We start from the raw sequence: 16,969 nt of genomic DNA on the forward strand, positions 1-16,969 counted from the left end.
CTGAACATTGAGTTTTTAAGATGTCGATTTCGGGGGCTGATCTCCAGCTTCTCAACAATATCTGTGAGAACGGGACGTATTTAGAGGATAATGACGATGTCCAGCAGCAAGCAGGCGACATTTTACGCGACGTCTCCAACTGGAGTGAGATTGAGCCGGAAGTCCAAGAAAAGCTTTTTATTGCCTGTCGCCAGTATCTGGAAATAAGCATAGAAAAGCAAGAGATACTTTACGATGAGCTCGACGAGAAGGATAAGATGATTAGAGACGTTCAACAAGAAAGCAAGATCTCAGTGGATTATGGGATGAATCAAGGCGCCCATATGATTAAACAGCTTGAGGAGCAATTAGACCAGGAGCGTCAAGATCACGAGCGCGAGAAGACCGAGCTCATCGCTAAAATTGAGAATGATCAACGAGAATTTGAAAGCCAGCTTCGTGATAGAGATAGATCTTACGATAGCCTCTGCAAGGAAATTGAGACGCTTCGAATGAACCAGCTCAAAGTTGGAAACGACGCAGCAAATAAAGACGATTTATCTCGCAAACTCAATGAGAAGAGAGAGCTTCTTTCGGAACAAATTGATGCGAATCAGAAACTCGAAGAAGTCATTAGACAATTGGAGGAGCAGAATAAAACGTTGCGCGATGATATGGAAGAGGCGACGAAGCAAATGATTGCGATGGACGCTAAATACACGAAAATGGAGGAGCGCTACGAATCCGACGATGTCGAGCATGAATCTTTGTCAAATGAAAGAGACAAGCTCAAATCAGAAGTCGAAAATCTCCAACAGGCACTTGGCGAACGAGAACAAGAGACAGAGCAGATCAGAGTTGAGGTCGTGCAGAGAACTAATCAACTTGTCGCAGCGGCCCATGAAAAAGATCTCGAAATTGCCCGGCAATCAAAGCAAATTGATGAATTAGACCGTCAACTTCGCAATGCTGAACTCGCCCCAGAAAAGAGGCGTCTTCACGAGCAAGAGGAAGAACTCAAACAACGCGCTCTGAAGATCAGCATCTTAGAGGAAAAGCTCAATCAATCACTCAATGATGTGATTGAACTGAATGAGGTAATTGCCAAATTCAATCAACAGCAGACCCCCTCGGCTGAGCTCCATCATCTTACAAGGAGATACGAGTCGGTTGTGAAAGAGTATGAAGCTCTGAAAGGCGATCACGCGGACCTTGAGCAACGCGTCCAAGAACAAGAGCTACACCTTCGCGATGTCGAGGATAAACTTTCCAAAGAGGTTCATATTCGAACCAATCTTGAAGCCGGCGTCACTGGACTTCCGGAAGCGCGAGCAGAGAATAGAAAGCTAGAACAGACGTTGACGAAAAGGACCAAAGAGCGTGACAGATTAACGATGGGCATCGGGGAAATCGACGATAAACTCACAGAGATGATTGATGAGAACGACATCTTGCGAGCCCAACTTGAACGTGAGCAACGCGACCTTACTGATATTTCTAGGCTTAGAGAGCAGTTGAATATTAGAAACAAGACGATGCGCTCAGAGAATGAAACGCTCCGTGCGAAGGTTGAAGTTCTCGAAGAAGAACGAATCGAGCTCAAGGTGCGCGCTCGGCGGGCAATGATGAATTCGCTTCCTGAGAACGTCTCCACGGCGTCACTGACGCAGGCCCAGCTCGACCAAGTAACAGATCTGATTGACATCTTGCGCAGTGGTCAGCAGCCCGTCCCAGTAAAATCCAGCGAGGAGAGTAATCTTCAGAATAAAGCCATCGAGGATCTGACGTATGGTGTACAAAGCGAATTAAAAGCTCTCAGGGGAGAAATACAGTCATTTACTGATGCGCGCGTTTTAACCTCGTCAGCTCAATTACCGGTACAACTCGAGGAGAACGGATCTATTTCAGTTGACGGAGCCCAATTTACGGATCTAAACGCGCGGCTTATGCTCTTACAAAACGAACTTGACTCTGAAAGAAGAAAGTATAAGGAGCTAGAGGCCACGGTCAAATCAGGAGCCGTGCCAGAAGCTACTGAGCCGCGCGATCTATTAACCCAGTCAGCAGTGGAGGCCGAGAGACGTGAAAACGTCGCACTTCAAAGTACGATCTCCGATTTGCTAGAAAAGATAAAGTCTCTTGAAGATACTGAAGCAGAGCTGCAAAGAGAACTCGAGGAGAAATCATTAAAGTGGTCGAGAACAGAAGAAGAATATGAAACACAGTGTTCGGCACTGCGCGCAAACGTCGATAATTTAACCACTGAGCTGCAGCAATGCTCCGTGAACTTGGAAGAATTTACACGGTTGAAGAATTCGCTCGAGGGTTCAGCCGATCAGAAGGAAAGCCAGATTGCGGACTGCATCGCTAACTTGACAAATGTGAGGATAGAGTTAGTTCGCCAGAAGAGGGCAGTGCGCTTGGCTGAGCACGAGGTCTCATCCTTCAAGCGGAAACTCGAGCGAAGCGAAGACATTCTCGCAGCTCTGCGGAAGAAAAACCTGAAACGCATTGAATCAGTGGGAAATTTCCGAAACGAATACAAGCTGCAAATTTCCCGCTTGCGACAAGAACTAAGCAGCTCTGTGCCTCGATATCAATACGAAAAGATTCAACTTGAACTCGAGAAAAAATGCATCCATATTCGAAAGAGCGCCGAGATGGCGACTAATGAGGTCGTCGCAGAAATTGAACTCTCCCATATGCAAGATAAATTCCTCAAACTACAGATCGAGAAAGACCACGTTTTCAAGGAGCTTACGATCGCGAAAGAGAAGTTGGCACTTTTGTCTCACCTGGAAAATGACGAAAACACGCCGCCAGTCGAAACAATCAGGTCAAAATACGCTGCCTTAGAGATCAAGGAGCTGAATGAAAGGCAGAAATGCGCGCATTTAGAGAGAAGAAATGAAGAGCTTGAACAAGTTAAGTCGACTTTAGTGACGCGCATCGCTGACTTGGAAAAATCACTAGAAACGCTGAGTACGAAGGCAATCGCGCAGGCGGACAAAGAAGGCGAATTAAGGACCGAACTTTCAAAATCAATTCCTATCGATGTTGCGGACAAGACAAAGGCTCTCCTTCAAGAAACAGTCGAAGAAAACGTCTCCCTGAACTCAGAAACTGAGAGACTTCGCAACTTACTCGCGCTAGAAGAATCGCAGACAACGCAGTTACGAAAAGAACTAGGCCAACTGTCAAAATCGGTCGAGCTACACGAAAAGAGATTGAAAAATACGGAACTCTTAGACTCTGATTCAGAAGCTACATTCCTCTTACTCAACAAAGAGATAAACAACTTACAAGCGGAAGTGATTGAAAGCAATAATTTGAAAAATCAAGAGGCGAAAAAAGCTGACAAACTGGAAGAGCGTGTCCTTACTCTCGAGAAAGATGTGAACCAGCGTGACATACTTTTGTCGATATTAATTAGAGAGTCATTTCAGCGAACGTCCGTCTTGGAAGCGTCAGTGAATGAGTTCAAGAGCAGTTTTGCTGGGGCGATCCCTGTCGAGTCCCTGGAGAGATATCAGATGCAAGTGGCGAAAATCAAAAACCAGAAAAGTGAGCTGGAGCGCCATCGTGAAGCACTTCTGACAGAGAAAGGAGATCTCGAATCTGCTAGAGTAGAGTATGAAGTCAAATTGGCCGGATTGAATGAGCTTATGGCGAAGCTGAAAACGACTTCGTCACGCGAAAAGGTAATTTTCCATTTTAATTGGCATTTCTTTAATTTACTCTTTATTCAAGTTTGATTAGTTATTTTGAACTTTAGGAGATTCTGAATGTCCAGGAGTGGCATCAAAAAATCGAATTTGCAAAGATGTCCGAGCAGAAGGCTAAGCGCTCGGCAACTGAGGCAAAGACTCTGAATTCAGCTCTGAGAACACAAATAGACAGTCACTTGTGCACGATCGATGAACTAGAAAATGACTTATTAACGCGACAGAATGTGCATACTAACTATGCCGCGATGGCAAGTCGTCACGAATCGGTTATGATTGAGATCCGAGAATTGATGGATGACCATCACAAGCGAAAAGTTGAGGCGCTTAATTCCACGACTGAGGCCGAATTGCCGGATAATTTGGCGGAGAGGTCGTCGATTCTTGAGCGAAACGTTTTAGGAAACGATCTTAACTTGATTCCATTCTCACGCTGTAAAATTTAATGGATTTATATATTTGCAATCTATATAGAGAATAATTTATGAGTATTGAGCACTTAGCGTTATTTTGATCGTAAATGAAGCTCTCAAATCCCACGTATCCGAACTCACAGCAGACAGCAAACGATTACGTGAAGAAGCTTCAGCTGCCTGGGCAAAAGTTGTCGACAAAGAATCAAAAATTTTGCACCTGGAACAGTCCTTATCAAAAGCCAGACACTTACTCGAAGAAAAAGACAGAAATAGTGGCAATGTGATTATTCAGGGTCTCGAGAGAGATCAGCAGAATGTCTCAGGTCGGGTTACTCAATTTCGAATTCTGCTGATGAGCCTAATGATCCTGGGGATGTGTTTTCAGCGACGTTTATGATCCATTACTCAGGCGTAACCCAAGTCAGGCGCTATAGAAGATTCTTCTGTTATGGTGAAGCTTATGATGCTAGAAAAGAAAGCGTCGCAAGCGAATGCTGTTATTGAAACGAAGGTATTTTTGTCCCATTCTGTATATAAATCTATCTTTTTTCAAAATCTGCGTCAAAGAGTGATTAACCAAAATTACGTAGGAACAAGAGCTAAATGCCAAGAACGAGACAATCAAGCGACTGGAGCTACGACTGAAGGTAAATTTACTTACGTTCCACCGAACTGACGTAACGCTCGTATCATAAACGATAAATTTCACTCGTTATTTTTGAGATTCGTATTTGCAGTCAAGCGCTGTCAAATGAGTTGACCTTTACCACACCTAAATATATTGTTTGATCAGTTTTTTGTTAACTGTTGCAGTCGTCTGCAAACACGCTGACAACAGCAAACACTTATAGCTCCATTTTTCTGACAGGTTGGTTGATAGATACCCAGAATTCAGAATTTTGGAGATCGTGAAGCAGCAATTTTAATTTCAAGAGAGCATTTTTACTAATGTATTTAGGATGCCCGACGTGAACTTCGCAATCTTGAACTCCAGCACGATGAGCAGCTGTCCGAATTGCGACAGCGTTTGACAGCAGATGTGAGTGAACGCGCACTGCATTTAACGAGGACCCAACAATCCCTGACGGCAAACGCTGCTAATGCAGCCGCAGAGGAGGAGCTTGCAAAAATGCGTCAACAGCTTGACAAGAAGTCGAAAAAGATCGAGAGGCTAACGGATACTGTGAAGAAACAGCTGGAAATAAAGAAAATTATAGAGAAAAAGCTTGAGAAAGCTATTGCTCAGGCCCGTGACGCGCAGGGGAGCGCTGAAGCACTTGAAAAGGATTATGAAACACAAGTAAAACTACTCAAAGAAACTATTCAATCGAGGAATGACGAAATCGCCAGAATGAATAGGTAACTACTTTCGAGTATCTACAGTTGCCAGGAGACAGTCAGAGCTGCACAGTATGCCAGACGCAACAAACAAGAGATCAAGCAATAATCGAGGAATTTTATAGCCCGAGAGTGCCGCCGCCTTCCTCAATGGCCAGATCACGTCGAGTAGTCAGCGCACGGTCAAATCGCTAAAACCATTCCATTTTTGTACACTGTCACCATGACTTCCTTGTGCCATTTCTTTTTTATTTTTATAATTCACAATATTTTCTTATTCAAATCGAGCGTCAATCAAACCCTTCAGAATGATAACATGAGTCTATTTAATCGGAAAACAAAGCATCGAGTGAAGTGCTCTATCCAAATTCAGCAACTTACTGCTGTCCCATACAGGTAAACAATCACAAAAAATGTCATGCAAGTACTGTAACGCTCTTTCTAGCAATAGTTTTCTTTATTGCAAATTACGACTCGTCTCTAATGGGAAGTTCGAGAGTCGGACAAACAAGCGGGAGATCAAAAACAGCTGCGTAATATGGAATGAACCCTTTGAGTTTGAAATCAATATGAAAGAAGTGCCTTCACCGGCCAGTCTCCAGAAGATAATGGTCAGGATTTCTGTGAGGCAGGACCTGCCAGGCTCGAAGGATGAAGTTAAACTTGGTTACGTAGATGTGAGTACCTGTTTCTTTTCCGTTTATTTTGAATATTTTCAGTTCAACCTGTCAAAATTCTTCAAAACAGAGCAGGTTCTTCGAAGCTTTTTGCACGGATACGAAAAGTCATCTGTTCGCTGCGACAACTCCATTCTCCTCGTATCTGGTTTAATCGAGCCTATTATCGCAAACGGCAAAAGCATAGAGCCCGTTGCAATTATTGAAGCTGACAGTATTTCAAAGGAGGTCGAAGTTCCCCTAGGAAAATCTGCCTCAAAGCCTACTCATTCCCGTACGTCTTCAGGTAAGAAACAATATTAAAATAAGGGAGTGCGATGTTAATGAATAAATTAAGGGGCGTCTGGATACTCCTCGTCGAACAACTCCCTCAATCGGCCTGATCCGATGGTGAGTATCTAGCTTATTATGCATGTTTTAATTCAGAATTAAGAGATCAAACGGCCACAATAGAATACCCAGCCTTGATACGGGCACAGACACCTTCGACGACGGTAATTTAGACGACAACGCAGCTATAGTCGAGTCTATCTTCGAAAATATGCGATCAACATCAAGATGAAACGTTTTCGATCGGCTCCTTATGTGCTGCTGCTATTTATATCCCAAAGAATCGTTTATTTCAAATTCAAACTAAATAACAATTGACCTTCAAGATCTTAACGCTCTATCACCCCTTCTGTTTTTTTCTCAATTTCATAAGAAGTTTTCCTCGCCACATTTTAACGATGCCATTTCAAGGACACTTTTTGAATCTCGACGATGTATCTTACTTCATAATTTTAAAACATGGACTCTCAAGTTCCTATTTTTCCTTTACGCCACGGGCTTGAAATGACATCGTGATTAAATAAAAGTCTTTCAACGCTCTGCTCAACAATTTAACCTAAGTTCACAATGAACGCAGATCTGCAATAGCGGGAAAGCTGAACTGTTCTCTCCATTATATATTTTGTTTTCTTAATTATAACTGTGTGCGCATGAAGGCCGGGGGTTCTGCAGGATCAGAGTCCTCGGTTATAATGCATTTAATCATCTGATTCTTATAATACATTCGTTCCTTTAAATGCTATGAAATCATGGAAGACTCACTTCATCTTATTCGAAGGCAGCCTTTCACTCTTTGTTTTGTCATTCTTACTGCAGGAAAACAGATTATCGCAGGATAACTGAGTTAGAAAGATAAACTCAGAATAGCCTTATCATTGAACTTGTTTCAAGTTTATTTGCAAACTTTGACATGAAATCGGCATGAACGTAAGTGGAACAGAAGCTCATCAGTAAATTTATTCACTAATGATCAATATACAAATAAATAGGTTGAAGCAGAATTTTTCCTAAAATCAGATGGACATGCTGAATCCAGCTTGAAAGGTTGGGAACTTTTTCTGACTTGTTCCAACAACGTTAGCTTCCAAATTGAGGGGAATGCCTTGGAAGAGGGACATGGCTACACCGATGCCATAGCAGTACGCGTAGTGTTTATCTGAATATTGGGTAAGATATGATTGTATGAACTGTACGTACGTTGTAAAACGGATGAGACATTTCCCACATTTCCAGCCACGGCAAAAGCATGGATTGCAGCGTTGGGACTCAATAGATTTTGGCTAATTCCCTTGAAAATTTGTCCAAGAAGTTCCATTGAGTAGTAAACATGAACACCCGCTAAAAGTCGGTTTTTGCTTTTGCATTGATCATTTGCGGTCTACCTTTGAAAGAAGCATCGCCACCAAGAGCACAGCCAGATTCACGAGGACCGTGGCTGTTCATTTCAAATCCACGAATGTTGTTGTTACCACCGACGAAGAATCGATCGGAAATGTGACTTTTGTTGCCATTCGTATTAAGATAACCACCACTTGCAGTTAAAACACCGGTAATACCAGTAGACAGAGGCTGATAAAGAGCAAGATCTGCGAAGCCTTTGTATCCATTCTTGAAGAAGTCTGCATCGCATTTCATTCGGAACCCTTTCGCGGGAACGACTAAAAATTGTTGAGGATCTTGGCGAAGGGATTAAACTTTAATCATTAAACTAACCCTTCCTGATGAAGTTGGCAGAGGAGTCGTAGTTGACGGATAAAGTCAAGAAATTCTTCTGAGAATAACCAAACTGGTCTATGATGGACTCAGGGCAATCTTTGTCTGTGAGGGCGCTTATATTCATCTGCCTTTAAATCTTATATATCAGCGGAACTTCTCTTTTTCTTTTACCTGGCGTTGAGAGATACTGATCCGGTTAAATTTTCCGCGAATTTATTCGTAATCCCGAATTTTCCTAGCATACTTTCTTCCTTGATATTACACCATGGTTTCTCGCGATTTGTTGACGTGAATTCTCCATCGATGCTTGTTGTTTCGTATCTTTAAAAATGTGTTAGAGACCGAGATGTCCAATGAAGCACCACCTTAGAGGGTAGTTGATGTTGAGGGAGACGTTGGGAAAGAAGTTTTTCGGCTTATCGGCTCCTTCAGTTGAGTCCATGTCCTTCCCAAAGCTCATTTGAATCTGTCACATCGGTTAGGTCTTTCTTTCGTTATCCATACCAGGTCTTACCTTTTCACCGTATCCGAAAACATTAGGAATTGCAACTTTCACACCTCCTTCTGGCGTCATCGAATCAGGCGAAAGATCTCCTCCCGCAGAAATGCTCAATTTCTTCTCCTTCACGTCATAAACAACCTGATAGCCAGTGGCGTTCCCGTCCGTGTTGTAAGCTTCAGTCGTGTCGATGGCTACATCTACGGATTTAAAACAACCAGATTGTTCCATTTTTTGCTTCGCAAGCTGGGCCTCAACGAGAAGACTTTGGAGGTCGCTCGCTTGTTGGACATTTTTAACGAAATGGCGGAGAAAAGATGGTTTGGAAACTCCCTTGTCTTGTTCAATGGTGACTCGCTCCACTTTTACGGGGATCTCATCTGGCCGTGTCGACATTCTGCAAGAATAAATAATAAATTTTCGCAGATTTATTGCTCATGAAATGCGTTAGTTTTAGTCTCCTGCTGTATCAATCTGTTAAACAATTATTCATCCAAACACAGAGTATGCGGATGAAGAATGAGAAGTTTTTTTTTTAAGATTTATTGAACCAGAGGGAATCCAGAATTAGATGTGTTGCTGTTATTTTTCTAGCAATAAATAGGGCGAACTTCGATTCCAGAGTTGCCTAGTAAGCGCAGTAGGCCTTTCCGTCGGGCTTCTTGCCGGAGACATCGAAGCAGGCGATGTCGAAGAGAGCGGCGAAGAGGAGGACTGGGGCAAGTCGCTCCATCCAGACTCGGCCTTCGGCGGGAAGGAATCCCTAGACAGAGAATTCGAAAAGGGAAAGAGGTACTGTTACTTACAGCGCGTCGGACAGAGATCTGTCGGGTGGCGATAGCAGCAGTTCGGGCAGCAAGGACTCGCATTTTTCTGAAAAGGAAAGAGAATCAGCACTCGTAACGCTTCTGTTTTCTGCTAATTTACAGTCACAGTTAGAAAGTTTTGTCAATTTTGCAAAAAAGGCACGGAAAGTAGTCAAGCAACTGGTATGGAAAGAAACCGTTTTTAAAAATAGGTAAAGATCACAAAATTTTAATGGAAATCATTTGAGTTTCAACTGAGCTCAAGAGCTGATAAGATGGGGTTTTCGAAACAAGTGCAAGTTTTGTTGTTTAGTAATTTCGATGTTGCGATAGAGGAAATAAAAATGAATAGTACGTATTTTAGGATAATGTTGGTAAAGCTCAATAGAATGAATAGAAAAAAGGAGGAAATAAAATAAAAATAGAAAACGTGAACATGGTAACATTCGTTTCAATTTTTTGAGGAAAAGGGACAATGGAGCCAAATTAAGGCAGTGAGGGGAATTTTTTTATAAAAATTGTACTAGTTACTGGTTGTAGTAAGTACCCGCGTCGGTTAGTTCAGCAGCTGGAGGGGTTGTCCTTCACGATCAGCTAGAAATAGAAGGATAACGGATGTTCTAACGAGTCAACTTTTTAAACCGTGCGCAAATATTGAACGAATATGTAAAAAATGATAAATACGAGCTTCAATTTACTAATTTTCTGCACTAAAACTGTCATATTTTCATAAAAATTTGTCAATATACACGCACGGGTTAAGTGTCGATGTTTTATTTAAAAATTCGCTTACAGAATTGTACAGGAGCCTTTGCCACAGCAGCCTGTCTTCTCGCCTCTATGGTTGCTCTTGTGAGCTTGGTGCGGCGGAATGATCTGGTTGATTTGATGCACCAGATCGGTGAAGGCTTCTGAGACGTTGATCTTCGCTTTTGCTGATGTCTCCATGAATGTGCAGTTGCCCCACGAACGGGCCAGACTCACGCCCTAGAGGAATTATTAAATTTTATAAACTGAAATTTATTCTTTCACGAATAAGGTGTATAATCAAATAATGTTAATCGGAATTAAGTCCTTAATAATTTTTAAAATTTGAAGACTTATCAGAATTATTGTTCATACCTAGAAAATCAACTTGGCGGGTCATTTTCCGTAAAACTTTTCGTTAAAAATCTCTGAGAACCCATTCTTTGACGAGAGCCCGGCTCGAATTTTGCCGAGCGCGGGAACGATCCAATCACAACTCAGGATCGAGCCAGTAAATGAAAAAATGAAACAATTATTTTTCGGGATTCTAGAGATTCTCTCGGCATAAAAATAATTTTTCTCACTTGCAAAAAATTGATTTTAGTTTGATTCGTTATGAATATTTTTTAAATTATTAAATAAATTAATATTTCAATTACTAATAATTAACCAGTTACCTGTTCTCTTCCAACAACTCGTTCGGACTCGAGATCGCATTTGTTTCCAACGAGAACCATTGGAACATCATCTGTGTCTTTGACGCGCAAGATCTGCTCTCGAATTTCTTGCAAGTCGGCGAAAGTAGCTTGAGAAGTGATTGAATAGACCAAAAGGAAGCCCTGTCCATTTTTCATGTAGAGATCTCTCATCGCCGCGAATTGCTCTGTTCCTGCTGTGTCCAAGATTTCAAGAACGCAGGATTTTCCTCCCACTTCCATCTTCAACAAGATTTAGATCATGTTATTGGAAAAAAATATGACCTGTTTTCTGTATGAGTCTTCGATCGTCGGGTCATATCTTTCGACGAAAATGTTCTGGACGAATTGAACTGTCAGGGCGGATTTGCCGACACCACCAGTTCCGAGAACGACAAGCTTGTATTCCTGCATTGTTTCTCTGAAAGGATGAAGGTCTGATAACGCTGAATGGTGAACTGTCGAGCAATTTTAGCAAGAAATGAATGATTTCAGAAGAAAGTACAGAAATTCGTTGAAGAAAGTGCAGTGGAAGGAGTTTTTTCAGTTTTTCTTTTACTCTGTTAGATCATTGAGACATCCGTAGTGATAGACGTCTCTGGAGGGAGTGATGGCGATCGCCGATTGTGGGTTGACCGATCGGCCGCAGTGCGCGCAGCGTGTGCCCTAATCGCTCAATTGTTACTTGACTTGAAGACAACGAGGATTACAGACCTGTGGTAGCTCGATCCGCGTCCGCTCGGCTTCGATGCATTCTACGTTTGTCCTTGTTGATTCCACCTCCATCAGCGCCGACTGTATCTTCACTCTGTAAAATTGAAATGAATCTCTGGAATACAAAAAAGCAAATCTGATTAATGCGCTTCTATTTAGGAACCAAAAATAATCTCGTTCAATTCGAACTGCAGCTCCATTTTACAATCAAAGGCTGACTTAGCAACTAAAAATAGCCGCTCACTTTTTTGAAAATAGAAGCTTGACAAAAAGCATAAATAAATAATCACCTTCGTTTTACGTTGGCGGATTTGGTTATCGCACGACTGACGAAATTGGACACCTCCGATATGGGAACGTTATCTGGTAATACGTCGATAACTTTTTTCGGCGGCAGAAAGAGCGCATGACGTTCCAGGACGCCAAAGATCTCGTCAAGAAAATCATTCTCGATTAAATATTCTTTAGTGCATGTTATTGAACACAGAATTTAGAAAACGCATTGATTGCGCGGCGTTTTTATCGATTTCTGGCCAAATAACGGAACTCTGTCTTAACTCATTCTTGGTTCAATAACGCTCCTAAAAGATAGCCGTATATTTCTGGGCAGCTGTTGTGGATTTTACTACAGTAAGACTCCGCTCGTTGCGGCAATTTGTCGGCATAAACGTGCAACGCCTTAATATTCTCTACTAACTTTTATTCTTGCCTGAGAATGAGCCGGTATAAGGAAATCAGTCTTATCTCCAGCTCAGCTCACCTGTTTGTGTCGCCCCAATCTCGAGAGTAGCAGCGCTCGTTCTTCAATCCAATCCTCGTCAGCAAATAAGTCCAAAAGCCGCTCATCGACCTTGATCGACTTTGACTCCAAAAGAGCGATCAACTTCTTTCGCAGTATATTCAACTCGTCAACGGCCACTAATGTGTCTGGATTAGGGACCATGGCGGATGACTCGGGGCGATCCTTAATCGTATCAACGAGCATAAGGTCGCGTACTTCTAGTATTGAGTTTCGGTACTCTTCGATTAGGTACGAGAAGATTCTCTGATCGTCGCAGTTCCACTCATTTACATAGAACTCGAGCAAACTCATCCGCATCGTGGCTGGAGCACAGTTTTCTTTGAACATTTCATACACGTCATATTTTGGCCAGGCTTCAGCATCGCCTTCGGAAGTAAAAAGAATTAGCGCGAGATTTGGCTTCGACCGCACTAACTGTCCGCCGAAGCTAAGGACGATGTGAAAGTTCTCTTCGTCGAGTTGGCCGAGATATTTGATGATATCTTCAATCTGCTCATCTCCTCGTTTTGAAAGAAGACTCAGGGCTTCAGCGTGTTTTCCTTTACGCTTGAATAAGATCACTAGCTCGTCGATTTTACCATGCTCCTAAAAATAAATGAACTGTTAAATGATCTGATTGACGTATTTGAATGATTACCTGGAGGATTTGCTCGCATTCTGACTCGATGCAGAAGTTTTCTTTCAGTCGGAGAAGGGATGAAACCATCGATGGAGAAGTGTGCAAGTATGTTTTGAGAAGTACTGTATCCAATATACTCAATAATTTCAAATCGCGAGGCTCGTTAGAGAGCGCTTGACTTCTCTCTGATGTTAGATACGGGACGAGCGCACGGTATGCATCGATTAACAAAGGACCGGACAGATCTGGTGGCACAAAGATCTTCGTAGAGGGTCGACGAACTGAGGACGGAAGGAGGTCAGGATAGAGACCGATTACTTTTAGTGGATCAATTTTGCTTTGTTGGAATTTTTCTATTGCTTGGAGAAATTCCGAGTTGCAGAACATCTCGTATGCTTGCATGCTTGTAATCCGCAGTCTGTAGTTGGCTAGATCCTCAGGTGGCAAGCTAGAAGCGTTTTCGAGAAGAGCTAGAGCGAGGTTAAGCTGCTTTGATTGATGGAGAGATGAAATTATTGAATGCAGATCAGTCTGACGTAACAGAGAAAGTGAATGTGATGAGACTGCGAAAATAACATCTTCGACAGAGCATATTCCCAAGATAGGCGAGCTAGAGATCTTTTGCAGTACATTGTAGCTGTAATCAGGGGCGATCACAAATAAGCCAACTGACGAACCAGCAAGTGTCCACGGATAATGAGTAGCCAGTGAGATTGTCGGCTCATCAGTCGACACAGCGACGGTTGACAGGTTTTGGTCGTCTTTGTAGAAAACGACGCCAGATTGAGTCGCACAAATGACACCATTCTTGCCGTAAGAGCAAATCTGTGAGTTCATCAACCGGTCGTTGACAATTATCTCCTCGTTTTTCGCCGTGCGAATGTCGATCTTTGTGTAGCCATTCTTTGAACTGACCATAACGTTGTTAAAATTCATCCACGAAATTGACTTTGGAATTTCGTCGATGATCAGTTCTTTCATTTCATTAAAGCAGTTTCTGTTCCAATAATACAAAAGGATCTTTTTCTTTTGCGCAAGGCAAAGTTGGGCGATAGAAGCACAAGCTCCAGAAGAAGACTTGATCGTTTCAGTAACAAGAGAGAACCTAGAAACATTTCGAACGACTCCTCCAGCACCAGCGCGTTCTATTGCGTCCGTGATGTCTTCGTCGGGCTGGTTGAGGTCTTTGATGCAGAATTTCTTATCTTGCAGAACAAGAAGTAGCCCGTTTTCGTAAAAGACATCGAGCTGATCAACTTAAATCAAACGATAATTTTTTCCTTGAAAACGATACTTAGTAAGTATCGTAACTTCGTTTTACTTACTCTTTTGCTTCGATTTAATTGTTCGCTCAAGCTTTGAGTTTGCCTCCCCTTTCTTTGTCGTAACCTTATAAACGAGTAGGTGACCTTCTTTCGTCGAAATAAAAAGCCTATAGATCCGTTCTTCTATGCGATAGCCAGTTATGCATTCGATTGTCAGCGGAAGATTTGGAATAACAGCTTCTGATTGTAGCAATTCGTGCGCCATCGAATCGTCTTTACATATTTCTAAAAAAATTCTGTTTTCGTGAGACATGCAGTAGACAGATAAGCTTAGGTACGCCAGAAAGAGGCATCAGAGAGTCCCGCACAGGCTCAGGGGCGTCTATAAAAGCGCTATATTTTCTCACATGAGTCTCATATTCTGAGTTCCTGATGAATATTCTTGAAGCTATTCAGAAAGAAGACGGTTTTGTGAGCGAGAACATTGAGATACGAAATGGTCCTCATGGCTCTTCTATATTTTCAAAAATGGAGATACAAGAAGATGAAACGATCATGGAAATCAACACAAAATCGGTCATCTCCGTCGATTCGATTTTAAAATCAGGTTTTGAAACTCTAAAATTCCCTGCAATCAAGAATTATAGATGCTCTGCGAAACTTCATGGGTGGTTTGAAAATGGATCTAAATCCTTATGATCTTTTGGCAATCTATCTTACTCTGTCAAAAATAACAGGGGAAAACGCCGCGTATATTTCCTCCCTTCAAGTAACCTTTGACTCCCCGTTAACCTGGCCAGCGTCGGACGTTTTAGAGCTGCCACTCGAAATAAAATTTTTCGTCATGTCGACCCTCAGTCACGTCAAGAAAGTTTTCTCTGCGCTGAATGAGCAACTGCCAGAGCTGATCGAGTTCAAATTATTCAAATGGTGCTACCTAAACGTCATCACGCGGAATTTTAATGGAGGTGTTTTGGCATCAACAACGCCGGCATGGCTTGAAATAAACTCCCGAAACCAGAATGCCACGCTCATCCCCGGTCTAGACATGTGCAACCACTGGAATCCAGCTAATTGTCAGTACAGTAAGTGAAAGGAAACTTAGGCGCAATTCCGTGGTTAGGAACCATTATCGCCTTGTATTGTCGCGAACTCTAGATTGAGACACTGTTAACACCTTTCATTAGGACTCAAAGATGATAGATTCCTTCTGACAGCTAAAGACAAGGTACAAACTAAATTGTCTTGCAGCAAGTGCGCGAGTAAGTGCCCTTTCAGATTGACCCAAATAGCGAAATATTCATCTCTTACGGCAACAACAAGGGCGATCAAGAATTACTGTCGACATATGGGCAGGGTTAGAAAATGAAAGTTAATGAAGTGACAATTCAGTAGAAATACAGCGATTAATTGCTTCACCGAAGTCATTCTCTAATCACACTTGAGCTTCGTTCTTCCACGGGGCTAGGATCGACAAGTCCCACCCGACACCCGATCGAAAACCGACGTTTTTGTCGGGTTTTTGTTTGATTCTGCCTACCCTACACCCGACGTTGAAATTTTGCTAGAAAATCACCGGGTTTTTGTAGGGTATTTTTGTCATTCTCTAATCACACTTGAGCTTCGTTCTTCCACGGGAACCCGACAAAGACCCGATGTACCCGACAAAAACCCGAAAAATCCTACGATAAAAACCCGACAAAGACGAAAACCCGACAAAACCCGATCGGAAAAATCAGAGCTCAAGAAAATCCGATTCCGGATTTCGGGGGCATTTGTCGATCCTAGCCACGGGGTGTCAATTCGAAAACAAAAGTGCAGGAATGATTCAAAATTAGCAACTAAAAATTAACTCAGAATAACTATCAAAAATCATGATCAGCTGACGCCTCTGGACCTTCAAAAAGCCTCCATGTCCCCTGTTTCTCAATTCGTCAAGCCTGGAGCAGATAATTTGGTCAAGTTCTATTTGACAATCGACTCTTTTTCACCAGGTAATTGTTCATATAAAAATATCTTTATTACTAAATAAAATAAGATGTGCTAGAAAACAGTAAAAACTCACAGAAACAGTGAACCTTATTTAAGAATTGGTGAGCGTAATAGAAAAGATGGCAATTACTGACAGGGATACGAAAATGGCAGATATTGCTGTTAAAATTCTCCAACATCGGAGAAACATTTTACACGAGTCCAAGAAGAGAGTGACAAGGTGTGGACACCAGCAGCTTATTGAAAACATGCTGTTTATCATCGACAATCATCTCAAGGATCTTGAGGAGCGCAAAGTTCTCCGTCATATATTAGCTGATGAACAATTCCTTCATGTTTCTTGCCGGAAGTAAAAACTAAAAATGCAAATAAATTAAACCATTTCACGAAATTCAAATTACCAAGAATTTGAAATTGCTTTCCTTCCAGAACAAAAAGTTGCTCAGATCCGTTATCAGTAAATCCGGACTCAGCTTCAATCTTTGAATTTCCAACCCAAATATCGAGTGTGTCTTTTTCAATCGCAATCCGTTGCTTGAGGCCGCTCGGGAGGATTACCTTCCATACGATCATGTTTTTGACGGCTTCACGGACGTATTTTTCGAGAAGTTTTTCTTTCAGGTAGAGTTTGTAAGTGTAAGTGACGCCG

General features: G+C 42.1%; 8 protein-coding genes across 8 annotated transcripts in view; 4 read left to right on the top strand and 4 right to left on the bottom strand.

Moving 5' to 3' along the window:
* LOC145705070 (33 kDa inner dynein arm light chain, axonemal-like) overlaps nucleotides 1-16,969 on the bottom strand; it is a 50,372-nt gene that overhangs the window by 24,699 nt on the left and 8,704 nt on the right. The gene's annotated exons all lie outside the window — the stretch shown is intronic.
* Nucleotides 21-4,150, top strand: LOC145701918 (centrosomal protein of 290 kDa-like). Its single transcript, XM_081779129.1, has 2 exons — nucleotides 21-3,680; nucleotides 3,755-4,150. The coding sequence occupies exons 1-2, from the start codon at nucleotides 21-23 to the stop codon at nucleotides 4,148-4,150; spliced, it is 4,056 nt and encodes a 1,351-aa protein (XP_081635255.1).
* LOC145704569 (uncharacterized) lies at nucleotides 4,212-6,043 on the top strand. Its single transcript, XM_081782026.1, has 6 exons — nucleotides 4,212-4,443; nucleotides 4,546-4,631; nucleotides 4,711-4,767; nucleotides 5,079-5,479; nucleotides 5,584-5,854; nucleotides 5,904-6,043. The coding sequence occupies exons 2-5, from the start codon at nucleotides 4,569-4,571 to the stop codon at nucleotides 5,651-5,653; spliced, it is 591 nt and encodes a 196-aa protein (XP_081638152.1). The 5' UTR covers nucleotides 4,212-4,443; nucleotides 4,546-4,568; the 3' UTR covers nucleotides 5,654-5,854; nucleotides 5,904-6,043.
* On the top strand, nucleotides 5,775-6,697 carry LOC145701919 (early estrogen-induced gene 1 protein-like). The gene is made up of 5 exons (XM_081779131.1): nucleotides 5,775-5,854; nucleotides 5,904-6,139; nucleotides 6,206-6,421; nucleotides 6,473-6,525; nucleotides 6,569-6,697. The coding sequence occupies exons 1-5, from the start codon at nucleotides 5,775-5,777 to the stop codon at nucleotides 6,695-6,697; spliced, it is 714 nt and encodes a 237-aa protein (XP_081635257.1).
* Nucleotides 7,358-9,105, bottom strand: LOC145705059 (sorting and assembly machinery component 50 homolog). Its single transcript, XM_081782510.1, has 7 exons — nucleotides 8,696-9,105; nucleotides 8,547-8,647; nucleotides 8,353-8,502; nucleotides 8,179-8,309; nucleotides 7,848-8,123; nucleotides 7,663-7,803; nucleotides 7,358-7,621 (listed from the first exon to the last, which is right to left on the bottom strand). Exons 1-7 carry the CDS (start codon nucleotides 9,074-9,076, stop codon nucleotides 7,479-7,481), a joined length of 1,323 nt encoding a protein of 440 aa, XP_081638636.1. The 5' UTR covers nucleotides 9,077-9,105; the 3' UTR covers nucleotides 7,358-7,478.
* Nucleotides 9,266-11,371, bottom strand: LOC145705072 (ras-related protein Rap-1b-like). Its single transcript, XM_081782529.1, has 5 exons — nucleotides 11,214-11,371; nucleotides 10,911-11,171; nucleotides 10,280-10,473; nucleotides 9,487-10,080; nucleotides 9,266-9,443 (listed from the first exon to the last, which is right to left on the bottom strand). Exons 1-4 carry the CDS (start codon nucleotides 11,340-11,342, stop codon nucleotides 10,077-10,079), a joined length of 588 nt encoding a protein of 195 aa, XP_081638655.1. The 5' UTR covers nucleotides 11,343-11,371; the 3' UTR covers nucleotides 9,266-9,443; nucleotides 9,487-10,076.
* On the bottom strand, nucleotides 11,368-14,646 carry LOC145705049 (vam6/Vps39-like protein). Its single transcript, XM_081782497.1, has 7 exons — nucleotides 14,389-14,646; nucleotides 13,082-14,319; nucleotides 12,403-13,029; nucleotides 12,235-12,320; nucleotides 11,933-12,115; nucleotides 11,643-11,736; nucleotides 11,368-11,594 (listed from the first exon to the last, which is right to left on the bottom strand). The coding sequence occupies exons 1-7, from the start codon at nucleotides 14,639-14,641 to the stop codon at nucleotides 11,484-11,486; spliced, it is 2,592 nt and encodes an 863-aa protein (XP_081638623.1). The 5' UTR covers nucleotides 14,642-14,646; the 3' UTR covers nucleotides 11,368-11,483.
* LOC145705062 (uncharacterized) lies at nucleotides 14,742-16,684 on the top strand. Its single transcript, XM_081782514.1, has 8 exons — nucleotides 14,742-14,935; nucleotides 14,976-15,413; nucleotides 15,516-15,556; nucleotides 15,607-15,680; nucleotides 15,775-15,784; nucleotides 16,117-16,146; nucleotides 16,208-16,322; nucleotides 16,417-16,684. The coding sequence occupies exons 1-8, from the start codon at nucleotides 14,761-14,763 to the stop codon at nucleotides 16,671-16,673; spliced, it is 1,140 nt and encodes a 379-aa protein (XP_081638640.1). The 5' UTR covers nucleotides 14,742-14,760; the 3' UTR covers nucleotides 16,674-16,684.

This window comes from Oikopleura dioica, chromosome PAR (assembly GCF_907165135.1).
Source record: "Oikopleura dioica chromosome PAR, OKI2018_I68_1.0, whole genome shotgun sequence".
In the NCBI taxonomy this organism is placed as follows: domain Eukaryota; kingdom Metazoa; phylum Chordata; class Appendicularia; order Copelata; family Oikopleuridae; genus Oikopleura; species Oikopleura dioica.